The sequence below is a fragment of the Fundulus heteroclitus genome, chromosome 10 (assembly GCF_011125445.2).
Source record: "Fundulus heteroclitus isolate FHET01 chromosome 10, MU-UCD_Fhet_4.1, whole genome shotgun sequence".
In the NCBI taxonomy this organism is placed as follows: Eukaryota; Metazoa; Chordata; class Actinopteri; order Cyprinodontiformes; family Fundulidae; genus Fundulus; species Fundulus heteroclitus.
Window position 1 is genome coordinate 8,748,737 of NC_046370.1, and position 21,811 is coordinate 8,770,547.

General features: G+C 39.5%; 1 protein-coding gene and 2 long non-coding RNA genes across 6 annotated transcripts in view; 2 read left to right on the plus strand and 1 right to left on the minus strand.

Annotated features, from left to right (window-relative positions):
• Window positions 1-977, minus strand: part of LOC105928232 — a 36,886-nt gene extending 35,909 nt beyond the window's left edge. The window contains exon 1 of the long non-coding RNA XR_002428318.2: window positions 917-977. This is a non-coding gene — a long non-coding RNA (uncharacterized LOC105928232). The remainder of the gene's footprint in view (window positions 1-916) is intronic.
• On the plus strand, window positions 385-21,810 carry LOC105928231 (catechol O-methyltransferase domain-containing protein 1). Of its 3 annotated transcripts, none has more exons than XM_012865391.3 (7): window positions 385-483; window positions 17,763-17,887; window positions 17,986-18,091; window positions 19,116-19,234; window positions 19,684-19,738; window positions 21,159-21,292; window positions 21,378-21,810. In XM_012865391.3, the coding sequence occupies exons 1-7, from the start codon at window positions 459-461 to the stop codon at window positions 21,528-21,530; spliced, it is 717 nt and encodes a 238-aa protein (XP_012720845.2). In that variant the 5' UTR covers window positions 385-458; the 3' UTR covers window positions 21,531-21,810. The 3 variants fall into 3 exon arrangements, with proteins under 3 accessions (XP_012720845.2, XP_012720844.2, XP_021173643.2); XM_012865390.3 differs by lacking the exon at window positions 385-483 and adding an exon at window positions 14,041-14,184; XM_021317968.2 differs by lacking the exon at window positions 385-483 and adding an exon at window positions 15,641-15,699.
• On the plus strand, window positions 2,237-7,550 carry LOC118564341. Of its 2 annotated transcripts, XR_004931781.1 has the most exons (5): window positions 2,237-2,953; window positions 3,294-3,444; window positions 3,747-3,903; window positions 4,000-4,690; window positions 7,044-7,550. It is a non-coding gene; the product is annotated as an uncharacterized LOC118564341 (long non-coding RNA). The 2 variants fall into 2 exon arrangements; XR_004931780.1 differs by lacking the exon at window positions 7,044-7,550 and having other exon boundaries at window positions 2,428-2,953; window positions 4,000-5,071.
• Window position 21,811: the final 1 nt, after the last annotated feature.

Below are 21,811 nucleotides of genomic sequence, written 5' to 3' on the forward strand. Positions count from 1 at the left end.
GTTAAAAATCCTGGCGCAAAATGTGATATAAGTTCACATTTCGGAGCCTTTCTAACACTACTTGCCTAAAAAGGTAACCTGACAGTGAATGTAAGAATATATATATATATATATATATATATATATATATATATATATATATATATATATATATATATATATATATATATATATATATATCGTTTTGAGGCTAAAACCGTGGAATCTCATTAATGTGAACATCTTTAGTTTGCATTATGGATATTGTACCAAATAAAATAAAAAAATATATATCACTACCTAAATAAAACCAAAACTAATGTATCCAAACACCCGAGGTCTACTATTTTTTATGAGTAATTCATGTCTTTGATAGCACTCAGTTCATACATTTAACCAGAAGGGGGCAGTCGAGCTACAGGCGGTGGATCTGAAGTTTCATGGCAACACTTTGCTCTGTTTGAACAACTCGACGGTTTATGGAGAAATTTACCAGGCTTCATGGTGAGAACGGTTTAATTATATATATATATATATATATATATATATATATATATATATATATATATATATATATATATATATATATATATATATATGACATCAGTTGATGAACTAAAGTTTGACCGTTTCAGAAATATGGATTTGTTTCCCTTTTATTAAGGTCTACATATTTTTGGCGGTTCCGTTTGTCATGCTGTGATGTATTACTTTTAATTTATTCTCTTTTTTTAGCTGCTCGGATCTCCGTTTGTTTCGCTCACACCTGCTCTCATTTAGTAATCACCTCACCTTTTGTCCCCCATTAACTTCCCAGTTCCCGCATATTCCCACCATTACTTTGCTGGTCTCGTCCTCGGGTCCTACCGAGGCTTTTTCAGTCCTAGACCAGTTTGTTGCAGTTTATTTAGTCCTCGTCAGTAAAAGTAAAACTTACCTGTTGCCTCCTTGCCCAGCATTTTCGGCCGCCGCAGGTGGAGGGACTGTAAGTACTGCAGCTCCCCCATGCGGTGGTTGAAAGATATTGCACTTTAATCTTTCTTTTAAACAGGATACACTATTTTGTTCCTCAGTGAAGATCTTGTTGCTTGGTATGGCATTGTTGTATACAGAAACGGAATATTATTTAAAGAAAAAGGGAAAAAAATATTGAACCCAATCTTCACTTAATGTTTCAGGATTTCAGATGAAGTTTTAGTTAAAAAGGAGAAAATTAATACATGAATACACATCTCAATAAATAGTAACACCTTCAAGAAGTTTAATTAATTTCTGTAATTCAAAAGTAAAAAAAAAAAAGTTAGTAAGAAAGAATACACACGTTAATTTTGCTCTCGAGAGGAGAAACGACAGAGATCTGCTCCTTTACGAATCTAAATGTAACACAGAGGAAGGTTGAGGACTTTCTGGAGAAGATTCAATTCAATTCAATTAAATTTTATTTTATTTATATAGCGCCAATTCATGAAACACGTCATCTCGAGGCACTTTACAAAGTCCAAATCAGTCAGATTATACAGATTGGTCAAAAATGTCCTATATAAGGGAACCAGTTGATTGCTTCAAAGTCCCGACAAGCAGCGTTCACTCCTGAAGTAGGGGAACAATGACATCCAAGATAACATAGCATGATTTAATCATATCTCTTCCAGGCACCTGATGCAGACCATTCACTACTCAGGGAATGGGTCACAAGTATCACAGATAACTGGGTGCATCACAGTTACACAAATTCCTTGTATCATTATCAACACAACATGTTTGCTGTCTTCTGCTGGTCTCCTAGAATGGCAGAAGATAGTGAAGGACACAAACAAACAAACGATAAAGCTACAACACTAACCACCTCACATACATATTCCAGTAAATATATGACGACAAACCCAATAACTCATTAACACAATAAAAGAAATAGAAAATATTCCCAACAAAAACCAAAGCGCCTCTGACCTCATGGATAGGCAGCCAAAGGGTGTCGTAGACGACACACTCGTGTCAAGTGGCTTAACAGGGGCTGGCCATCAGAATTGCAAACGTCCCATCTAGGCCATAGGCTGAAGCCTGTATCGTTCAGGTTCGCTCCACCTATTTAGGGACTACTAAATGACACCTACAATAAAATCCTAAGTGAATTTTGAGCCCATAACCAAAAGTTCTCCAATCGCTTTGCGCCAGTATTTTTACAGTAATTACTTAAAAGTGTAACTATATCGGTAGCCTGATCACACCGTAATCACACCGCTAATCTACACTCGAATCAAGCCGCCTAGCCGTTAGCCAATCAGAGCGCGTCATTCAGGTACGCTCTCGCACTTCGAGCGGAAAGAAAACAACAACAACAAACATGGCCTCTCCCGTGGAGCAGCGTATTCCCGTTGGATCAGACAAAAAACGCCAGAAAAATGAGGATTATATACGCATCCCACACACATATCATCGGTGGACAAAGAACGGACACAGCCACTAACAGTTGTTCGTTGGAAGAAGCCGGTTGTATGTGCCCGTAAGTGGCTAGAAATTGACAGAATCGACCGCACGTTAGCGGAGGCTGTATGTGTACACGATGACGAGTTCGCCAAAAATAACAACGATGATGATTCCACATCAACCCTGGCTTGTCCAGACGAAACTCTTCCTGGCTTCATGGAGGTACACAAACTTGGTTTTCATCCAACTTGTTATAGACGTTTCATCCATAAGAAACGAATTGCCAGTGCTGAAAAACTAGCAGAAAAACGGGGAGCATCTGGTGGTGACAACAATGGTTCTGATTCTGATCACGAATCTTCCACAACCACGTCCACGACTAGCCGGCCACCATCTCCAAAACGGTTGAGATCCACGACTAAATCATCGAGGTCTGGCAATGTACTTCCTGCTGTCTGTATAATTTGCAAGAGGCTTGACCGCTTTGTGAAAGAAGGACACATGACAAAGAAAGATAAATTGGTCCAAGCAGAAACTATAAATGCTGGTGAGTAGATAATTTGCAGACTGCATCTTTGTTTGTGGCTTATAACCAAAAGAAAAAGTAATAAAAAAAAATGCATGTGTAATTGGTGCCAGCCCAAGCCTGCTCATATCATTATGAAAAAGGCGTATGAAGGCTATGTGTAGGGCCTCAATAATAATAAAAGGCATTATTATGAACTTGAAGTGATGATAGGCAATTCATTCATTTGTCAAATAATGGTTAGATTTTAAATTTGTCACCCAACTACCAGTTCAGTCTCATAAAACAGAGAAAAGGTATTTTATATTATTTGTTGGCAGCTGGTTTATGATTAAACTTTTTTTAACTCTCTCTTTGCTAGGGAGTTTGGTTAAAGCAGCTGAACTGAAAATGGACGAATCCATCCTCAAGGATGTACGTGGAAAAGATTGTGTCGCAATTGAAGTGCGGTACCACAAACGGTGCTACAAAGAATGTACAAGATTTCTGGTGGCTACAACAAGTGATGAAAGGTGAATTTCAGATAATTCAAGTAGAATATATGTGAAATACAAATACTTGAGAGTGAACCTTATATTGATGGTAGGGTTACATTCTGGGGTTAAACGTTTTTGAAAGTTGATTATTCTTACAAATGAAGCCCAGTTTATAGAGAAATTATATTGTAGTAAATAATGTAGAATAAACATTTGGATGCAGTTTTACATAAAACATTTTAACCATAAAATTTTATTGAATGAGATATTCTATCATTGTTAATTTTAAGATTGAGTAAGCATTTTAACTAATCTGTATTTTGCATTGTTTCACACAGGATGCCAAAAGCCTGGGAGTATGCCACTGTACACAGAATTTTGTGACAAAATAATTCGGGCACAGTTGATTAAAAAACAGGAAATCTTCAGGATGAAAAAGCTCTCTTCCCTGTTCCAGAAAATGATACGAGAACACCATGGTCATGGAAGTTACAGGTAATTATGATTCATTAATAGAATTATGATTCATTAATAGATTTTGATATTATTCACATCAGCATATATTTATTATTCCTTGTAACTTTTTCACAGATCAGATCTTCTGAAGAAAAGACTGAGGCAAGACTTTCCCCAACTAAATTTCTACAAGCCTCTGAGGAAAAACCTGAGTGAAATGGTTTTTACAGAAGCTACAGGACTTCTCAACAAGGGTTCATCAACTGAAACTGAGTCATCAGGATCGCAAGATACTTTGTCGAGTGGTGGAGAGACAGTTCAGGAAGGTCGTACATATGCAGCACAACGAGACCATACCAGAACCATTGATAGTGCAGGTATAATTCTTAAACAAGCAGTTAAGAGTGCCCCTAAAATGAGTGCCAATTGGCCTCCTACATTTGAGGATCTAAATATTTCCTCAGCTAGAAAGATTGTGCCAATTGAACTGTATAATTTACTTGCTTGGTGCATAGGTGTAAGTGATGAATTGACATTATCTAACATGGTTAATGTATCGGAGGAGGTTGATCTTCGTTTACTGTCAATCTGCCAAGATATTATTTATTTATCCTCAAAAGGTAGAAATCAAACCCCAAAATCTCTAATCTCTAATCTCTAATTCTGAAGTCGTAACAACCTGAAGTGATCCTAAACAGTTTAACATCTCTTGCTGGGTCCAACAAAAGTCATTGTTTAAAAACAGAAATGTCTTTGTGCCTAGTTTTCACTGTTCAAATTTTAGCTGTGTAAAATTTTGCTTCCAATATTGTAACTGGTCTGCTAGGTCAGTGGTTCCCAACCTTTATTTCTTAAAGCCCCCCCTGCTGAAGTCCAAGACAAGCCAAGCACCCCCAAGCCTTACACAGGCCCGCACAAACGTATCAAAAGATTAAAGTGATTTGTAATGAACATTTATTTATTTGAAAAATAAAGAATAAATGGCAGCTATGTAATTTTGTTCTTATTATTTTTGATTAATAATGTATTTTTTATGTCAACGGGTGTACAGTGCACAGAAATTAACTACAAACTCCAAAAAAGAGAGCTAACATATAAACTTCAAACCTAAGCTTAACTTTCATGAGCATGTCCACATTTTCAATATATTTTCCAGTTCTAATTTACAAACATGCATAAAGTATAAACTAAAAAAAAAAAAAAAAAACAGTCCCATGTGATTATACACACTCAACTACTGGCTTAAAAAATAAAATTATACAACAGTTTCAGAAACCAGTACTAAACTTAAAACTTTTTTTACTTCTTATTTGTTCAGTTACTAATGGGTACCTTGAGCTTGCATATTTTTGACCAGGGATGCGATGTCAGGTTTGATTGTTGTGATAGCTAGTCTAAAGTCCTAGTGAACATCGAGTCTGTTTCTGACTTTAGTTTTTATTGTTAATAGCGCGCTGAAAGCTGCTTCAGACAGGTATGTAGTGCTAAATGGGAGAATAACCCTGGTTGTTGCGTGTTTGGCCAGTGTGGGAGCTACAGCGTGTCTTTTGGCAATCCAGAACTTTTTAAATCCTTTTTCCTGGAAATATCTTTTGGACACGGAATCAGCTTGAAGGTCACAAAGCTCATCTTCACAGCCGATGTATTCTACGTCCTTCGGGGTGGAAACGTAGGGTTCCAACACCCACGATTCTCTGGATAAATACTGGTCCATGTCGGCAAAGCGGCTCTGAATCTCATCGCGGAGAAGGTTCATGTGCCGCGTAAACTCCGTGCGCAAAGACGCACGCACGGCGCCACCAGACTGTTTCAGCAGCAGCGGGAAATGCTGCAAGTCCCCCTTTGACATTTTAGTGACTCTGTATTCCAGTTTGCGCACAAAAGCGTCCAGGGCGTTTTTGCAAAGCATGATGTTCGATTCTGGCCCCTGCATCCGCTTGTTTGTTTCGTTGAACAAAGTGAATGTGTCTGCCAGATAAGCCGATTTGATCCAAAACGCATCAGTCAGTTGTTCAAAGAGTGGCCGATTGTGATCTTGGATGAATTCTTTTATTTTTCTTGTAGCTCAATAAAACGCACAAGCACGAGTCCACGCGAAAACCACCTCACCTCGGTGTGTAGCAGCAGTGTTTGATGCGCTTTGTCCTCGCACAGCTGGGCAAAAAGTCTTTTGTTAGAAGGGCGAGCTTTGATGAAGTTTACAACTTTAACTACAGTTGATAGTGTGTCGCTGACGAGTTCTCCACGTATTTTTCTTTGTTAGATAACGTATCACAAGATGGTTTTAAGAGTAAGTTGATGGTATCAGATTGCCAGATCCACACAGCAAAAGCCTGAAGGGACGGAGCGAGTCTGTGAAATGCTGGCCAAGGGTTTCGTACCGCGACATATACAAAGGATTATTTTGGTGTTTTTGTCTTGTTAAAATGGGTGGGTGTGTGGGCGACATTGCAACGTAAACACAGACGTACTAGCGCGCGTGAACAGGGGGCGTAATGGAGCCGCTGTCTGGAGCAGCAGACAGCGGCTGCTGCGCATCGACTCCGCTTCTCCGGCCCGTGTAGCGATAGCCACCTCCCCTCCGCCGCTATTTAAGTAGAACAATGACTAGAGCAGAATTAAGTTGTATTTACCGGAGATGAAGTGTAGACTGCAAATTCTGTCGTAGTATGTTGGCTCCCCCAGTCCATTGTGTCTGTCTGCGCTCTTTTCATTGAAAATATCCATTTCTTTCTTCGTCCTTCCTCCTTCGGTAAATGAAAGAAACGTACATCCAACGATTTGGAATGCCTCTCTGTGCAACCGGGAGCACAACAAGTCGTAGGCATTGTTTAGAAAAATAAACTAACTAAAAGTACGCTCTAAATCACCCGTTTTGTCATGTAGTAGACAAGAACAGTACTGTTTTTGCCTATCCGCGGGACCCGGATGTTGCACTGACACGCGTGAACCAAAAATTATTCAACCTTGGACCAAAATATTTAATACAATTTCTAAATATTGTAAAATCGATTTGGGTGTGCAGATTTTTTAATTATGATCACAACCATAATTTTCTTTTCTTTTTTTTAACCATAATTTTCATCACCTCAAAGCAGAGAAAGCTCTGCGCCCCCCCTGTGATCTCTGGCGCCCCCCCTAGGGGGGCACGGACCCCAGGTTGGGAATCACTGTGCTAGGTGATAAAATTCACACCACTTTTCATAGTTATTAGTTAACCAGACACAAAAGGAGATCTTGTTATTAGAGTTTTTCAATTGAAAATTCAAAGAATTGCAGTTTTCATGTGCAATAAAGATATATTATGGGCAATTGTGAAATTGTTAAAAAGTGTATTTTTTCATTTAGAATAACTCCTTACTTAAAGCACGCAGAACATTGCCGCTTTATAAGCTCTGAGTAAGTATGAATGTCTGTAGGAATCATAATTTTGAGTCCGATCGCCTGAATAATAAAAAAGTTACAAGGGTTTGAAAATGGTAGAAGACCCAAATTTGTCACTTTTTTGGGTAAACTGCCACCTTTGGCACCCATTTTCTCAAATACTGGCAGGAATCCCATGGAGAACTTTTTTCCCCAGCTCGAGTACATATTTAAGATTGGAAAACTGCTGTCGAAAAGTAGTCCCCAGGTTAGTGGAGCGAAATCCTATTTCTAGCCTCATTTTGAGCTTCAGCCTATGGCCTACATCTTTCCGGTGCAAGTTAAAGCAACCAAAGGCAGCAGGACCGTTTTCAACTTGTGCTTTTTTGGATTGGGGACGTACAGCAGTTTTCTGCACAGAGAACTTGATACATAATTTTAGCCTGACTGGAAGAAAAACTCAGATACTTTTAAGAACAATGGAACAGGAAAAGGCCATTTGGTTGTGGGTTTGGAAGTGACTGAACTGTGAGCTTTGAATCGTCTTGTTGCTAAAAAGTGCTATATAAATAAACCTGCCTTGCCTTCCAAGAACCTACACCGAAGAGTGCATGCCTGTATATAGAGGAAATATCCCTACACAACAGGATATACAAGGCTGGCCATATTTGAAGCACGTTCATCCACTTGAGTAAGAGGCTGGCATTGAGTCGCTGTTAGGAACAAATGTTCCTAAAGCGTTAGAACCTCTGGAAGTTCTATGTAGTGTTAAAGATGATCCTTATGCAGTTAGACCCATGCTTGGCTGGACTGTTAATAAACCACTTACAGGAGAAAGTCTAAATGCAGTGGATGAGGAGCTGCCAGAATTAAGTGTGAACAGACTGTCAGTGGTGAATCTGGAGGAGCTCTGGCAGCAGCAGAATGTAACACAGAGGAAGGTTGAGGACTTTCTGGAGAAGATTGGGATTTTTTTTTGGCAAAACTTTATAATTTCCAACTCAGCCGTCTCTACTTCCTTCACAGTCAAGGAATGATGTCATCCCAGTCATATGCTCTTTTGCTGAGATCATTCAAGATTTTCTTTGCGACCAAAACAATAGGGCTTATTATTCCTAAATGATCATAGATGGAACTGACAATGGATGAGATTCCTTTTCTTGTGAGTGGTCTGTCTTTGATTATGATCTTAAATTTGAATGCATCAGACTGGATACACGTTCATCTCCAAGCATCCTCTCTTTATTTAGATTCCCCTCTGGCAACCATAGGAATCTCAGTGATTCTGCATCTTGTGCTGGAACTTTCATCTGATGAAACACTGACTCTATATCTGCCGCGATCACCACTGGTTCACCATCATGTCACCACCCTGATTAATGAATTGGTCAAATCGGTACCATATAGCTACTGTGCATTGAAGCGATGCGCCTTGAAAACAGGCTCCACAATCTTTTCTTTCATAGGATGATAGATCCCATGATGTGGGATATACCACGCTCTTTCATCGCCACATTACACTTCTTCAGCCACCCTTTAAGCAAAGTCTTTAATAATGAGGTCATCCATGGAGGCAACATAGTCCATGTGACAGGAAGGATTCATTTGAAGCCTTTTCTTCAGCTGTAAAACTCGCTGCTCCACCAACTTCATGTTGTTTGGCATTATAAGATTTTTCTCCCTAAAAGGTAATCTGATCTGATAATGACCATCCCGTTGCTTTACAGCGCTTGTAACGGATTCCATAAACTTCTGATCTTCTTCAGGAGTGAATGCTGCTTGTCGGGACTTTGAAGCAATCAACTGGTTCCCTTATATAGGACATTTTTGACCAATCTGTATAATCCGACTGATTTTGACTTTGTAAAGTGCCTCGAGATGACGTGTTTCATGAATTGGCGCTATTTAAATAATATTGAAATGAATTGAATGGGGTACCGAGAACGAGCTATTTTTAGAAACGTAACATCACGATGACGTCACATCACGTGGTACGCAGTGGGGCAAACTCCGGAAACCTGCCGCTGTTTTGCTTTAAAAGAGACGTGCGTTAGCCTAGGTTTTACTCGTTAAAACGACTGCTTTTTCCAAATGTTACATGTTGCTATTTTTTTTTCTTCGTTCCCTGGCGACTTGTTTGTTGTTTTATTTTTATTTATTTATTTTGCACCTTTGACGGTTCACTGGTGGAGGGGGCGGGGCATTGCCAATCAAGCATTTAGCTGGACTGGTGTCACACCTGTGGGTGATGGTGGTTCTTGTGACAAGCGAGGCAGTGAAGGAGGCTGCAGCGGCAGCGGACTTTTTGAAAATACGATTAATTGAAAGGACGGTGCGGGAAGGCTCTGCAAAAAAGAAGAGTACCTTCACCTCGGGAAGGATCTACCCAGAGGGGAGCGTCGGATGTTTTGGCCGGAATTAAGTTTGTTTCGTTTTGTTTGATTTGTTTGGGAAACCGGCTGGACGCTAACAAGGAAAAGCACCGGGAGAGTTGCATGCCAGCTAGGAATAACCATTGAAGAACCACGAGTGGTGTATTTTTAAGGAAAAGAAGAAAACTACCTGCATATTAAGAACCAAAGAGAAAAAAGAAAATAAACTATTGAACGGAGCGTCTGATGGACGAGGATCGCTAGGGCTCGCCCTTCCTCATCAGTTGGTTGGGGAACTCTGATCATAAATCTAAGGTAAGCCCCCACCACACTGTGTGTTCCGTCAGGTGCCCGTTTTTTTTTGTTTTGTTTGTTTTTTTGTTCACCGCTTCCTCTTATTCACCGTACCATGTTTATTACGACCCCTATCTTCTCTCAATGAGAAGACAGAGAAAACGAGCCAGAGTGAGAGGTAGCGGGACGTAACACAAATCTAAGACCATGGTTTTTAAACATTGTTGCTATGGAACGTGCAACAGCGACTCGAGTTACGCTGATCGGCCGCATATGAAGGATGTTTTCTTCAAGACTGCCAAGGAGAAATGTGTGCGCTTGGTACACCGGGGCGGTCGGCCTACATATGTAGCAAGCATTTTGTCGGAGGAAAGGGCCCAACTGAAGAACATCCTGACCCAATTCCAGCGACATCAAGTCAAGGTAAGAGTATTTTGGTGGCCGACATGTTAATAAAGAAGCGCCTGCTACCATGATCGCATATAGGCTGTCATGGTAGCAGGCGCTAACTTGATAGTCTGCTACCAGGATAGCTTACTCAAAAACATTTCAAATGAGACAAACATTAAACATATACCCATTCCTGGACGGTGATTGCAAACAACAAAAAAAAAAAACGGCCGACGCTGCCATGATCGCCGCGCAGGAAAAAAAACAGAGCTTACCGTTCATCAACTCGGCCAGTTTTCCAGTCTTTTTAAGCCCTCGAACCTCAAGCCATCGTTTGAGCTGAAGGTTGGTGTGTTCTTCGACAGTGCGACCAGTAAACCGTGTGCCTGGGACATCGTCTTGGGAAAGTTTAACGGCTGTAAAGTCGGTCATATCGCTGGTTCTGTTGCGCTTGTAATAGCTGGGTTATCCGTGCGTTCTCTCCTGTGTGCCCTACCTAAGCGGCAAAAGGGGCGTTGCTCTTGAGACGGTGACGTCACGTGCGCGGTACGCCATTAGGAGAGCTCAAGGCTTAATGAAGGCAATCATGTAAAAGCTGCTAGTCATGTTCGTAAACTCTGTCCAGTGGTAGAAGACGGGATTCTGAGAGTTGGTGGTCGGCTGAGAAGATCATAATTTATGCCTGTGGATTCTAAACCCCCCATAATATTAGCAAAGACCTTCTTCTGAGTGGCAGCCATCAACAGACAGGACAAGATGGGCGTAATTACATGCTATCCAAGTTGACTGAGAGAAGTAATGGATTACCAAAGCTAGTTCTGCAATCAGAAGAATTATGCTCACAAATGTGTATATATGTCCAAGAATAAATGCAATACCAATTCTCCAGCAGATGTCGGACTCACCGCCTGATCGAATACCTCTGGATGAACCCCGCTTTACCCATCTTGGGGTACATTGTTTTGGTAACTTTGACGTGAGGAGCAGAAGTATTGCGAAAACATGTATGGTGTATGTTTTCACCTGCCTTGCAATCAGAGCTATCCATATCGAAGTTGCAGCTTCACCCGACACAAACTCCCTCATAAATGCTCTCCGACGTTTCATAGCAAGGCGTGGTCAAGTTCAAGAGCTTCGGTTCAGACAATGGGAGGAACTTCATCGGAGCTGAGCGTGTGAGTCAAGAACATCTATCCAGGAATGGAACCAGTCACAAATCAATACTGTCCTTCTTCAGAGGGGAATCAAGGGGACATTCAATCCTCCTGCTGGTTCACGTCCACCTTAAAGATGCAACATCTAGATGAAGAAGGCATAATTATTGTCAAGTGGAAGCTACTTAATAGCTGCCCAATAACCAAAGCCTCCACAGAGCCAAACGATCTTGAAGGATTGACACCGACTGATCTGTTACTCCTGGAGACTCCACCATCTTCACCAGGTGGTAAAGTAAATGGTAAATGGTAAATGGACTGAACTTATATAGCGCTTTTCCAGTCATGCTGACCAACCAAAGCGCTGTACACTATAGCCACATTCACCCAGTCGCTCTCACTAACGCGCACACATTTATACACCAAGACGCAGCTCGGTAGGCAACTTGGGGTTAAGTGCCTTGCCCAAGGGCACAGCGACATGTAGCAAGGGGAAGCTGGAATCGAACCCACAACCTTCTGGTTGCCAGACGACTACTCAACCCATCAAGCCACAGTCGCCCCAAGTAGCTCACTTCCCGCAGCAGTTGGTTAAACTGGGTTTTATTTAGGGGTATCAGAATAAAGGGGCTCAGATTCAAATGAATGTGGCATGTTTAAGGATTATATATTTTAAAACACTCTACCCTACTCCATCGACCTTATACAATTGGCATCACTCACACTCCCCTAGCCTGGTTTCAATCCTATCTTTCTGGCCGCACTCAGTTTGTTCAGATTAAGTCATATCGTTCCAACTCCTCTCCAGTTACCACCGGTGTTCCCCAAGGCTCTGTTCTAGGACCCCTACTTTTTATCATCTACATTCTCCCCCTTGGCAATATCTTTAGGAAATTCAACATCAATTTTCACTGTTATGCGGATGACACCCAGCTCTATCTTTCTTGTACACCAAACTCTTCACTCCCACCTCCTTCATTAATCTCCTGCTTAACCGAAATAAAATCGTGATTCACCTCCAACTTTCTTAAATTGAATAATGACAAGACCGAAATCCTCTTAGTGGGAACAAAATCTAATTTATCCAAAGCTGACAGTTTCTCCCTTTTATTTGACAACTCCATAATTTCCCCCTCACCTCAGGTCAAGAGTCTGGGTGTCATCCTTGATAGCACCTTGTCCTTCTCCTCTCACATTAACAACCTTACCCGCTCCGCTTACTTTCACTTACGCAATATCAATCGCCTTCGCCCCTCTCTCTCCACTAGCTCCACCTGCACTCTTGTTCATAGTCTGGTCACTTCCCGCATTGATTACTGTAATTCTCTTCTTTTCGGTCTTCCTCAAAAATCCATTCACAAGCTTCAGTCAGTACAAAACTCAGCAGCTCGCATCATTTCTAGAACCCCCTCTTTTCATCACATCACCCCAGTCCTGCAGCAGCTCCACTGGCTACCTGTGAAGTATAGAATTCAGTTCAAAATCCTCCTACTTACTTTTAAAGTTATTCACAATCTCTCCCCTCCATACCTTTCTGATTTACTTCAAATTTCTACTCCCTCCCGCATACTTAGATCTTCTTCTACTACTCACTTAGTTGTTCCTTCAGCCCGTCTTAAAACCATGGGGAGCAGAGCTTTTTCACGTTCCGCGCCCACACTCTGGAATTCTCTCCCCCCTGACATCTGCAATACCGAGTCTTTACCTGTGTTCAAATCCAAACTCAAAACCCACATGTTCAAGATTGCCTTTTCATTATGATTTTATATTACTTTCCTCTGTGTAATTTGTGTTGTTTCTTTTAATTATGACAACTGCTTTTACCATTTATTGTTTTTACATGTACAGTGACCTTGAGTGTTTTGAATGGCGCTTGAAATAAAATGTACTATTATTATTAGTATTATTATATTTTTTTAAAAATGAAGCAATGCATTGTTTTCCTTCCAATTCACCTTTGCACGACTTTGTGTTTGTCACATACAATTTCCCTCCTCATACACAGATAAATTAATTAAATCAATTCAGATAAATATGTTTTTTTATAAGTATTTTATACAATTGTTATTGAACGACACTTTCTTAAAAATCCCTTGTGCTTAAGGTGCTGAACTCACAACTCTGAAAATCTGGACTGCATTAAAACCTCAAATGCATTTCCCAATAAATTGGTTATTCATATGCCCAGAACTTCGGATCTGTCGGGGGGCGTGTGTTCGCTACAGCCCTATCATCAAACCTGCACCAGATCACATGATGGCCGGTATTACGTACACACAACTGACCATGAGTGCAGGGTTCATTTAAGCAGGAATCGCCTCAGTGGCTGTCTGCAGCACAGAGAAAGGAGTCCTGCTGTCTTTAAAAGTGGTGAGTTCGTTTTTATTTTGAAGGAATCTGCATTTTACACTTCCCGTCGTGACTTTTCAGCCGATAAATGCTGCCGAGCGCGTTTGATTACGCACGACTCCTTCCGTTTTTATTCCCTCTGATCATTGTTCTTCGGGCATCCTTCCCTGTTAGGCACATTAGGGTTGTGTGCGAAACGACGGACACCTTTGCGCCTTTCCTGGCAGCATTACGGTACGGCGCCGAGGCAACCCGGAAGAGCCTGCGCTGCCCCGCTGCGCGTAATCCCCCGTGGATCTCCTCGGTCTTTACAAACATGTCTTATCGCAACGTTTCCAAAGAGGCTCTGGTAGGCTCTCTCGCTCTCGGGGTTGTTTTTGTCGCAGGATATTTCTTCGGTAAGTGCTGAAGAGAGGAGTTCAGCTCTGTCTGATTATCTGTCCATGCAGTCAGGGCTTTGCCAGGTATTTGCAAGGTAACCTTCCAGGAACAGGAGCGGGTGGGTAAATAAAAGTTCGAGGAAATAAGGATTTGTTATGTCTAATAAAAATCAGATTAGAATTTTCGTCGAGGAGAAATATTTTACTGCTGATTTTTTTATTATTTTATTTCATCTAATTGAGCGTAACTGATGTTTTAAGTTACATCAGTTTTAAATGCGAGTTACAAATGGTAATAAACTGTGCATAATCGGTAATTAACACTTTAATTAGCTCACGCTTCGTTTCAAGATTGTAGTAGCTTGTGAATACAAAAAGCAATCTTCAAATAATTCCATTTATGAAGGGGCTCGAACCAACACCTGTGTGGAAAAAGTAATTACCACCTAAGTCTAATAACTTGTTATGACTGTCATCGAGTAATTGTGATAACTAAGTATCTTACATCCCTTTGGATGTATTTTGGGCCTTCTGTTCTTTGGGTATTTGTTTTAATTCAGCCACATTGGAGGATTTTCCTCTGTAATCAGCCTGTTTAACGCCAGGATTTGGATTTAAATCAGGACTTTGTATAGGCCAATCCAAAACCTTCCTCGTTCTTTAACCATTCAGAGTCCGGCTTCAGATCTCTGTCCAACTCGAGTACCGTACGTGATTTCCTCAGAGCGAGTTGTCCGAGTCATAAAGCAACAAAGCAGCCCCAGATCATCATACGGCCACCACCGTGTTTAACTGCTGGTATGATGGTCTCGTTGCAGCTTTGTGGCAGATGTATAGGAAACAGCTTTCAAAACGTTTCACTTTTGTCCCATCAGTCCACAGGATATTTTCAAAAAAGTTTGTTCTGTGTTGTGTTTTTTTTTTTATTTTTTTTTTATCTTTAACACGGATCTTAACTTGGACAAGTTAGACCCACAGTGCTTTAGACTTTGTTCTGTTATTTTGTGACCTCCTGGATGAGTGAACAACGGATTTGTTGCATAACTTTAGTAAAAGAGCCATTGCTGGGAAGGATACCCTGCTCTACGATTTAAAACGGTATTTTGTATGTATTCAGGTTATTTGTTTGATGTTATCAATTATTTGATTTAAGGGAGACAAACTTCAAAAATCAGAAGAGTCCTTAAAGGTGCACATACTATTTTACAGCACTGCATATGTACAATTTGGAAGCGTGTGCTTTTCAAGAAGAAAAGAATGATAAATTTAAGACTTTTATTTGTTAAATAAGTATAAGGAGGAAACTCGCTCATTTTGTTTTGGGGGACTTGAAGTAATCATTTATTTTTAATTTTATAAATGCTTTGGTACTCCTGAAACAGAAATCTGAGTTCCAAATACAGCTGTGAATTTTTTTATTTATTTAAATACTTGGTTTGCAAATAATTACTTCTGGAATTTGTCTGTTTAATAGGTGAAGCTGGAATATGCTCTTGTATTTTCAACTGAACCTTTCCTGTTTATATATCCAAGGTAATAATTGTGTGGTCATAGTAAATGGACTTGAAAGACAAATCTATACAAACAAAGGATGCACTTAGTAAACCTAAATTATTCATTAAACGGTGCTATAAACGTTTCCATCATTCAGTTCTAAGATTTATTCTAGGTGTGGACTGTTCTAAGAAATAAGATAAGAAACACCTTTATAGTCTCTCAATGGGGAAATTCTGGAGTGGCAGTACTGTGAGCTGTCTAATGTTGGATAACGTTGAGCGGGAAAAAATATCACAGTTAAAGCTAAAAAGTGTTACATTTAAAATGGAAAAGCTGGAATTATAAAATCATGATTTGTACAGTAATTATATAATTTTTAATGAATAGTTTTAAGCAGAAAAATCAAATAATCAGGCCTGAGTTTGGCTTGAAATTAAGCTCAGTTTTCTAAGAAATGTAGTTAATTCATGATTTACTTTCTTTCCAGAGGGCCGCGTTTGTTTGGATAGCCTTTATGAATTAAATTATCATTTGAAAGCTGCCTTTCCTTTTTACTAAGGTTGACACTTGTTTCACAATTTAAAACATTTAGGTGTGACAAAAAACCAAAACTAAAAAGCCGTAATGGATCAAACACTTTTTCACGAACCTCTCCTTTTATCATTATTTCCTACCCGAGGGATTTTTCACAGCATATATATATATATATTAAAGAACGAGTCTGATTAGTTGCCGCCTGTTAATGGAGCCCCCCCTACAGCAGTCCTGTAAAGAAGCATTCAGTGTTGAGGTCTAGATTTGTTGTGCATCAGAGGGCCAAGAAAACAAGCAAAAAAAAAAGAGGAAGTGATCCGATTTCATCTTGAGAACAACAACCAGACAAGAGCCAGAGGCTTGGAGCAAACTCAGATCTTGTTTCCAGTTAATTCACTCTTCAGATTCGACTTTTGTCTCTTAATATTTTATGAACCGCATCATCATATATTATGTTGCTAGGTTACATGCACCGTAACTGTTAGGACCCCTACATGTTAGAATCCTGGATTGCAGTGAATTTGAGCATCTTATTTCAGTATGAAGGTAAATAAGAGGTGTGTGTGTCTAATTTCTCCTAAGACACGTTGATTTGTTTTGCCTGAAAAAAGTGTGTTAATGTGATTTGCAATCTGCAATGAGACGTGATAAAAAGCATAAAACAGATTTTTTTTAAACTATAACTGAAGTCATTCATGTCAGATTTTATACATGCCCTAAGACTCCTTGAACTAAAACTTGATGGAACTAAACCTTCCTTTGAAATACAATGCAAAAAAACATTTTGTGTTTAAACTATCATTTTAAAACTCAACTTTTCTGTCTGTAACTGGCCTAAAGATGCCTTTTGGAGGTTAACGTACTCTTTCCTCTTCAAAGAAATTTATTTTGTTTTTGTTTTTTTGCTGTTTTTAATCTACATTGTAGATGAGAACTGTTCTTTAGATTTATGTATTCTTATGTGTAACTGCTGTTTCAAAGTCCTACAAATGCCACAATCTTCCTTAAATTTAAACCAATGGTTACTAACATTATTAAACCACTCTGTTTATACCTTAGATTTAAACACATTGTTTGCACATGAGTATTTACCCCTTGGACTTGACTTTCAATTGAGTTGCTTAACATGGTTCAAGAAAGTAAGATACAGGTAGGTAACCCAGTTTTCTCTATAAATTGACTTGAAAAACATATTTGGACAAACACAAGCTGTGTATAGTAAACTTAAATTATTCAGTCAAGATGATGTACCAGTGTATATCATTAAATTAAGATTTAATCTTTTTTTTTTTTCTTTATGGAAAAAATAGATACATGTCTCTGCTCAATTTGCTGTAATTCCCCAAAGCTGCAACATTAAATCACGTTAAACATTAAATCTAACAATTTCCTTCTTTTATGTTTTCTTATAGCTGTGTCTATTGCTTCAAATACTCCAATTTCATTTCCGCTCTGAGGTCATTTCGCTTGGATCACATCTAAATTTAATAACAGCCCCTAAACGACAATGCAGCTGGACGAGGTCTGGACTCTTGAGATCCTTATTGTTTGATGTTTGCCCCCAGGAAAAAAAAAATCGTTCAGAATGAGCATCTCCAAAAGTCATGGTGAGGGGAAAGACAACCCACTGATGCAGTATGTGCTCAATCATTCGCTGAGGGAACATCCGGTTCTGAAGAACCTCCGGCTGGTGAGTACTGCAGGTCTGGAATACTGCTTTCGCGAGCTGTCAGATATGATCAGGTTTCAGGAAGTTTTGTGTGACCAGTTTCCGACCGCTGCTTTCAGAGGACAATGCAGGACTCCTGGAACATCATGATGGTGGCCTGCGAGCAGGCGCAGTTCATGGCCAATTTGGCTAAACTGATTCAAGCCAAGAAGGCACTGGAGATTGGTAAGTAGGAAACGTGCATCACGACGTCCAAAATAATGTCACTGTCCTTTGCCTTGAAGACAAAGTATGAGGTGACCAAAGCAAGTCTGTTATTTTTCTTTGCAAAGCTTTAGTCGTGTCGCGCGACATGCCTGGTCAGATTCTCAGTTATCCGGGTCAGCGCAACAGCAAACTGGCTTAAATCAGAGGCAACCGGACGTTCGCTCAGTTCTTTCTGAATGTGTTTCGAGGCCTATGCAGGAGTCTTTGTCAATTCTGGGTGCCACATAAAAACAGCAGAGCACCAACTACTAGTTGCTCAAGTGTGAGCCACCAGAACGGATAAAGGCTCCTGGTTATGTGTCGAAACGTTTTCACAAAGAACTGAACGAAAGTCCGGTTGCCTCTGATTTAAGCAAGTTTGGTGTTTAGTCTTGGCAGTAAACTCTGCTTAGTTTTAATCCTGTTTGTATATTTTTTATTGCTTGCACACCATCTCCTTTTTCATACCCTTTCGCTCCTCAACATTCGGTCAGTCTGCATTCTGAGTAAAGGCCACGGCACAGTGGAACACGCTTCCTGATGATATCAAGACCTGTGCTTCTATAAGGAACATCAAAAATAAACAACTAAAAAGCTCTCAACATTGTAACCATTAATTTCTCTGTCCATGGTACTGGCTTTGTGTATGTATGAATTATTTTTTTTAATGAAAAAATATTGCTTCTGTATGTTTGCTGTTTTTTATCTGATGAACACGGCATGGAGTTAATGAGTTGTGCCCTGCCAAACGGACTACAGATGCAAATTAGCCTTTGCCTAACTCTGATACAATGCATCAAATGGTAACATTTAGGTTTTAATTGTACATGGTCCCTTTTTAAAATAAACTTTTCAAAATTAAAAAGAATACAATCCCTATAACATAAAGTGAAGTTTGGCCATAAAATGAAACAGGGTTATGAATATGAAGTTGTTTAGTCACTTCTAAACACCTTTTGTGTTGTCATATTTTGACATTATGACGGTTTTCCTGTAACCACAGGAGTATACACTGGCTACAACACTCTAAATATGGCACTGGCCTTGCCTGAGGACGGAGTCGTGGTAGGGTGCGACATCAGTGAAGAATACACCAACATCGGCAAACCGTTCTGGAAAGAGGTGCAGTAGGCATCCATTCTGACGGTTTAAACACAGCAGGGGGCTTTCCGGGTTTTTTTTTTTTTTTATATTGTATGATGTTACGGAAAAGAGTGCATTTAGTTTCCCTTTAGGATTGATAAAGTGTTTTTTAAACTGAATGAATTTAATTTTTCTATTTCCTTTCAGAATTTGACTGCTGCTTCCAAATAAATTAAAAAGTGAAAATCACTTAATAGGTTCAGATGACACACAGGGATTTACTGGGCTTTTTATTATTATTATTATTATTATTAATATTGTGGCTTACAGTTAATGAAAACCAAAAATTTTCTTTCTTCATAAATTACATATTACTTAGGACAAATAATAATATTGTTAAATGCATAAATATGACGCTATGGCTCAGTTAGAATGATAAAATTTCTGATTACTTATTGTTGTATTAATCTTTGTCTTTTTGCTTATAGGCTGGAGTTGAGCATAAAATAGATCTTCGCATTCAACCAGCCCTGACAACTCTCGGTACAGTACTTTATATCTTTGATAAGATTTATGAATTTGATTGGAATTGTACATCAGATCTTGAGGAAAATCACAGGGAATTGTTCTACACCTAATTCCCCCCCGACACTGGAAGTCTTTGTGTCATTTATGGTATTTTTCTGTTGTTGAAATATAAAGAAATGCTTTCAAGTAATAAAAGCTTGTTTGAGTTGTCAGCGCACACTTATCAGTTGCTAAACCTATTATAAATGTGGTTTAGTGGACTTTAGAGACCATAGATTCAAGTATCTGTGTAAACTTCTTGGGGAAAAAGGTTCAGTTAAAAAGATTAAATACACCTTGAAAAGTTCTTCCCATGTAGACTCTCATAAGAGCACCAGGTATGCTCAGTTTGACTCTTGCTTAGCTTCGTTGCATATTAGGTAATACCTAAAAACGGACAAATATAGTTAAGAGAGGATAAGTTGGCTTTGAATAGCAGCGTGATTTAAGGCGCCAGTGCACTTTCAGGAACAATTTAGTTCCTGAAAATGTGAGGACAAATGGTTGCAGGCCTGTTAACTGAGGTTATATAACAATACTGTTTCTGTGGTGTGTCAGTGATCATTGTATTTAATAAGATGGTGGGCTAAACAGCAGCGGCCACAACCTTTGAGTTGAAGTAGCAGTTAATGAGCTCTCCTGCTGCAGAACTGTGAAGAAATTATCTGTTTGAGGTCCAGTTTTGTTGGAGCGTGTCAAGAAAACCGAGAAGTAAAAACAATATAATTTTACTTAAAAACGACGATCTGGAAGCTTAGAGAAGCGCAAACTAATATCTAAGAGTCTAGTTTTCCTTAAATCCACTTGTTTTTCCAGCGCTTTTTACATCGCAATGGTTTATGTATATTATTATTTTAGACAGTTTGAATTTTTTCAGTATGCCATTAGTTCAGAGATCCTTGACCTGATAAGGCCTCCGTGACACTAAATTGCCCCATGTGGAGATCTAAAGTGTTTCTTGAATTTCGGAAAAACTTCCCTAAATATATGGGAGGTGTAATAAAATGCCAGGGCTTCACTTTGACAGCTTTGCAAATACATTTAAACTGCAGCCTTAAAAACTCAAGACTTCTTTGGTCTACTAGTAACCAAGCTATATGTGCAATTTGGAGGCGTTTGGGACCATCCATGGCTGGGAGCCCTATTCTGCAATAAATTTGTTGTATACAAATGGTTCTCGAATAGTGGGGTTTTCTCCACTAGGGGCGGTGTAAGAGCGCAAGAGCAGCCTTTCCTGTTTTGTTTTTTTGTCCACACAGAAAGCATTACAAGTAATATTAGCTATTGACATGCTAGTATAATAAAAAACAAAGTCTTTATGTTGAAATAAAATGAATAGGATTTTAGCTGACTGCTACAAAACCATTAATATTTCTCCATTTCATTTTTTAAACAGATGATCTCCTCTCCTCTGGGCAGGCCAACACGTTTGACTTTGTCTTCATTGATGCAGACAAAGTTAACTATGACAATTATTACGAGAAGTCTCTGCTGCTGTTGAGGAAAGGAGGCATCATTGCTATCGACAATGTGAGAGCTTCACCCTAAATTAGAAAAGTTCGTCTTTTTACACATATATATATGTTATGGATAATAAATGTTTGTGGCGTTCTAGGTGCTGTGGGGAGGCAGGGTCCTGAATCCATCTCCCAACGATGCCGACACTGTTGCCATCGACAAGCTGAACAAGAAGCTGCACAGAGATATCCGTGTCACTCTGAGCATGCTGATGGTGGGAGACGGGCTGACGCTGGCCATGAAACTTTAGACTTCGCTCCATGTCTTTAAACACTTCATTTGTGGGCAAACACTGGAGTACTTTAAAGTCAAACATGGTAAATGGGGGATATTAGGTGGTTATTAAATTTTTTTTGATGATTTGTTAGGTAGTTACTGCCTAAACAATATTGTCACATAAGTTTTACGACCTTTAATTTGTTGTATTAGTCTTATGGACAGCTAATGAATTTGACTTCAAGTCAAACATTCCTTTTCCATTGCACCACGTTGCCTAATTGTGTATTGTAATAAAAACTAGATGAGAAACAG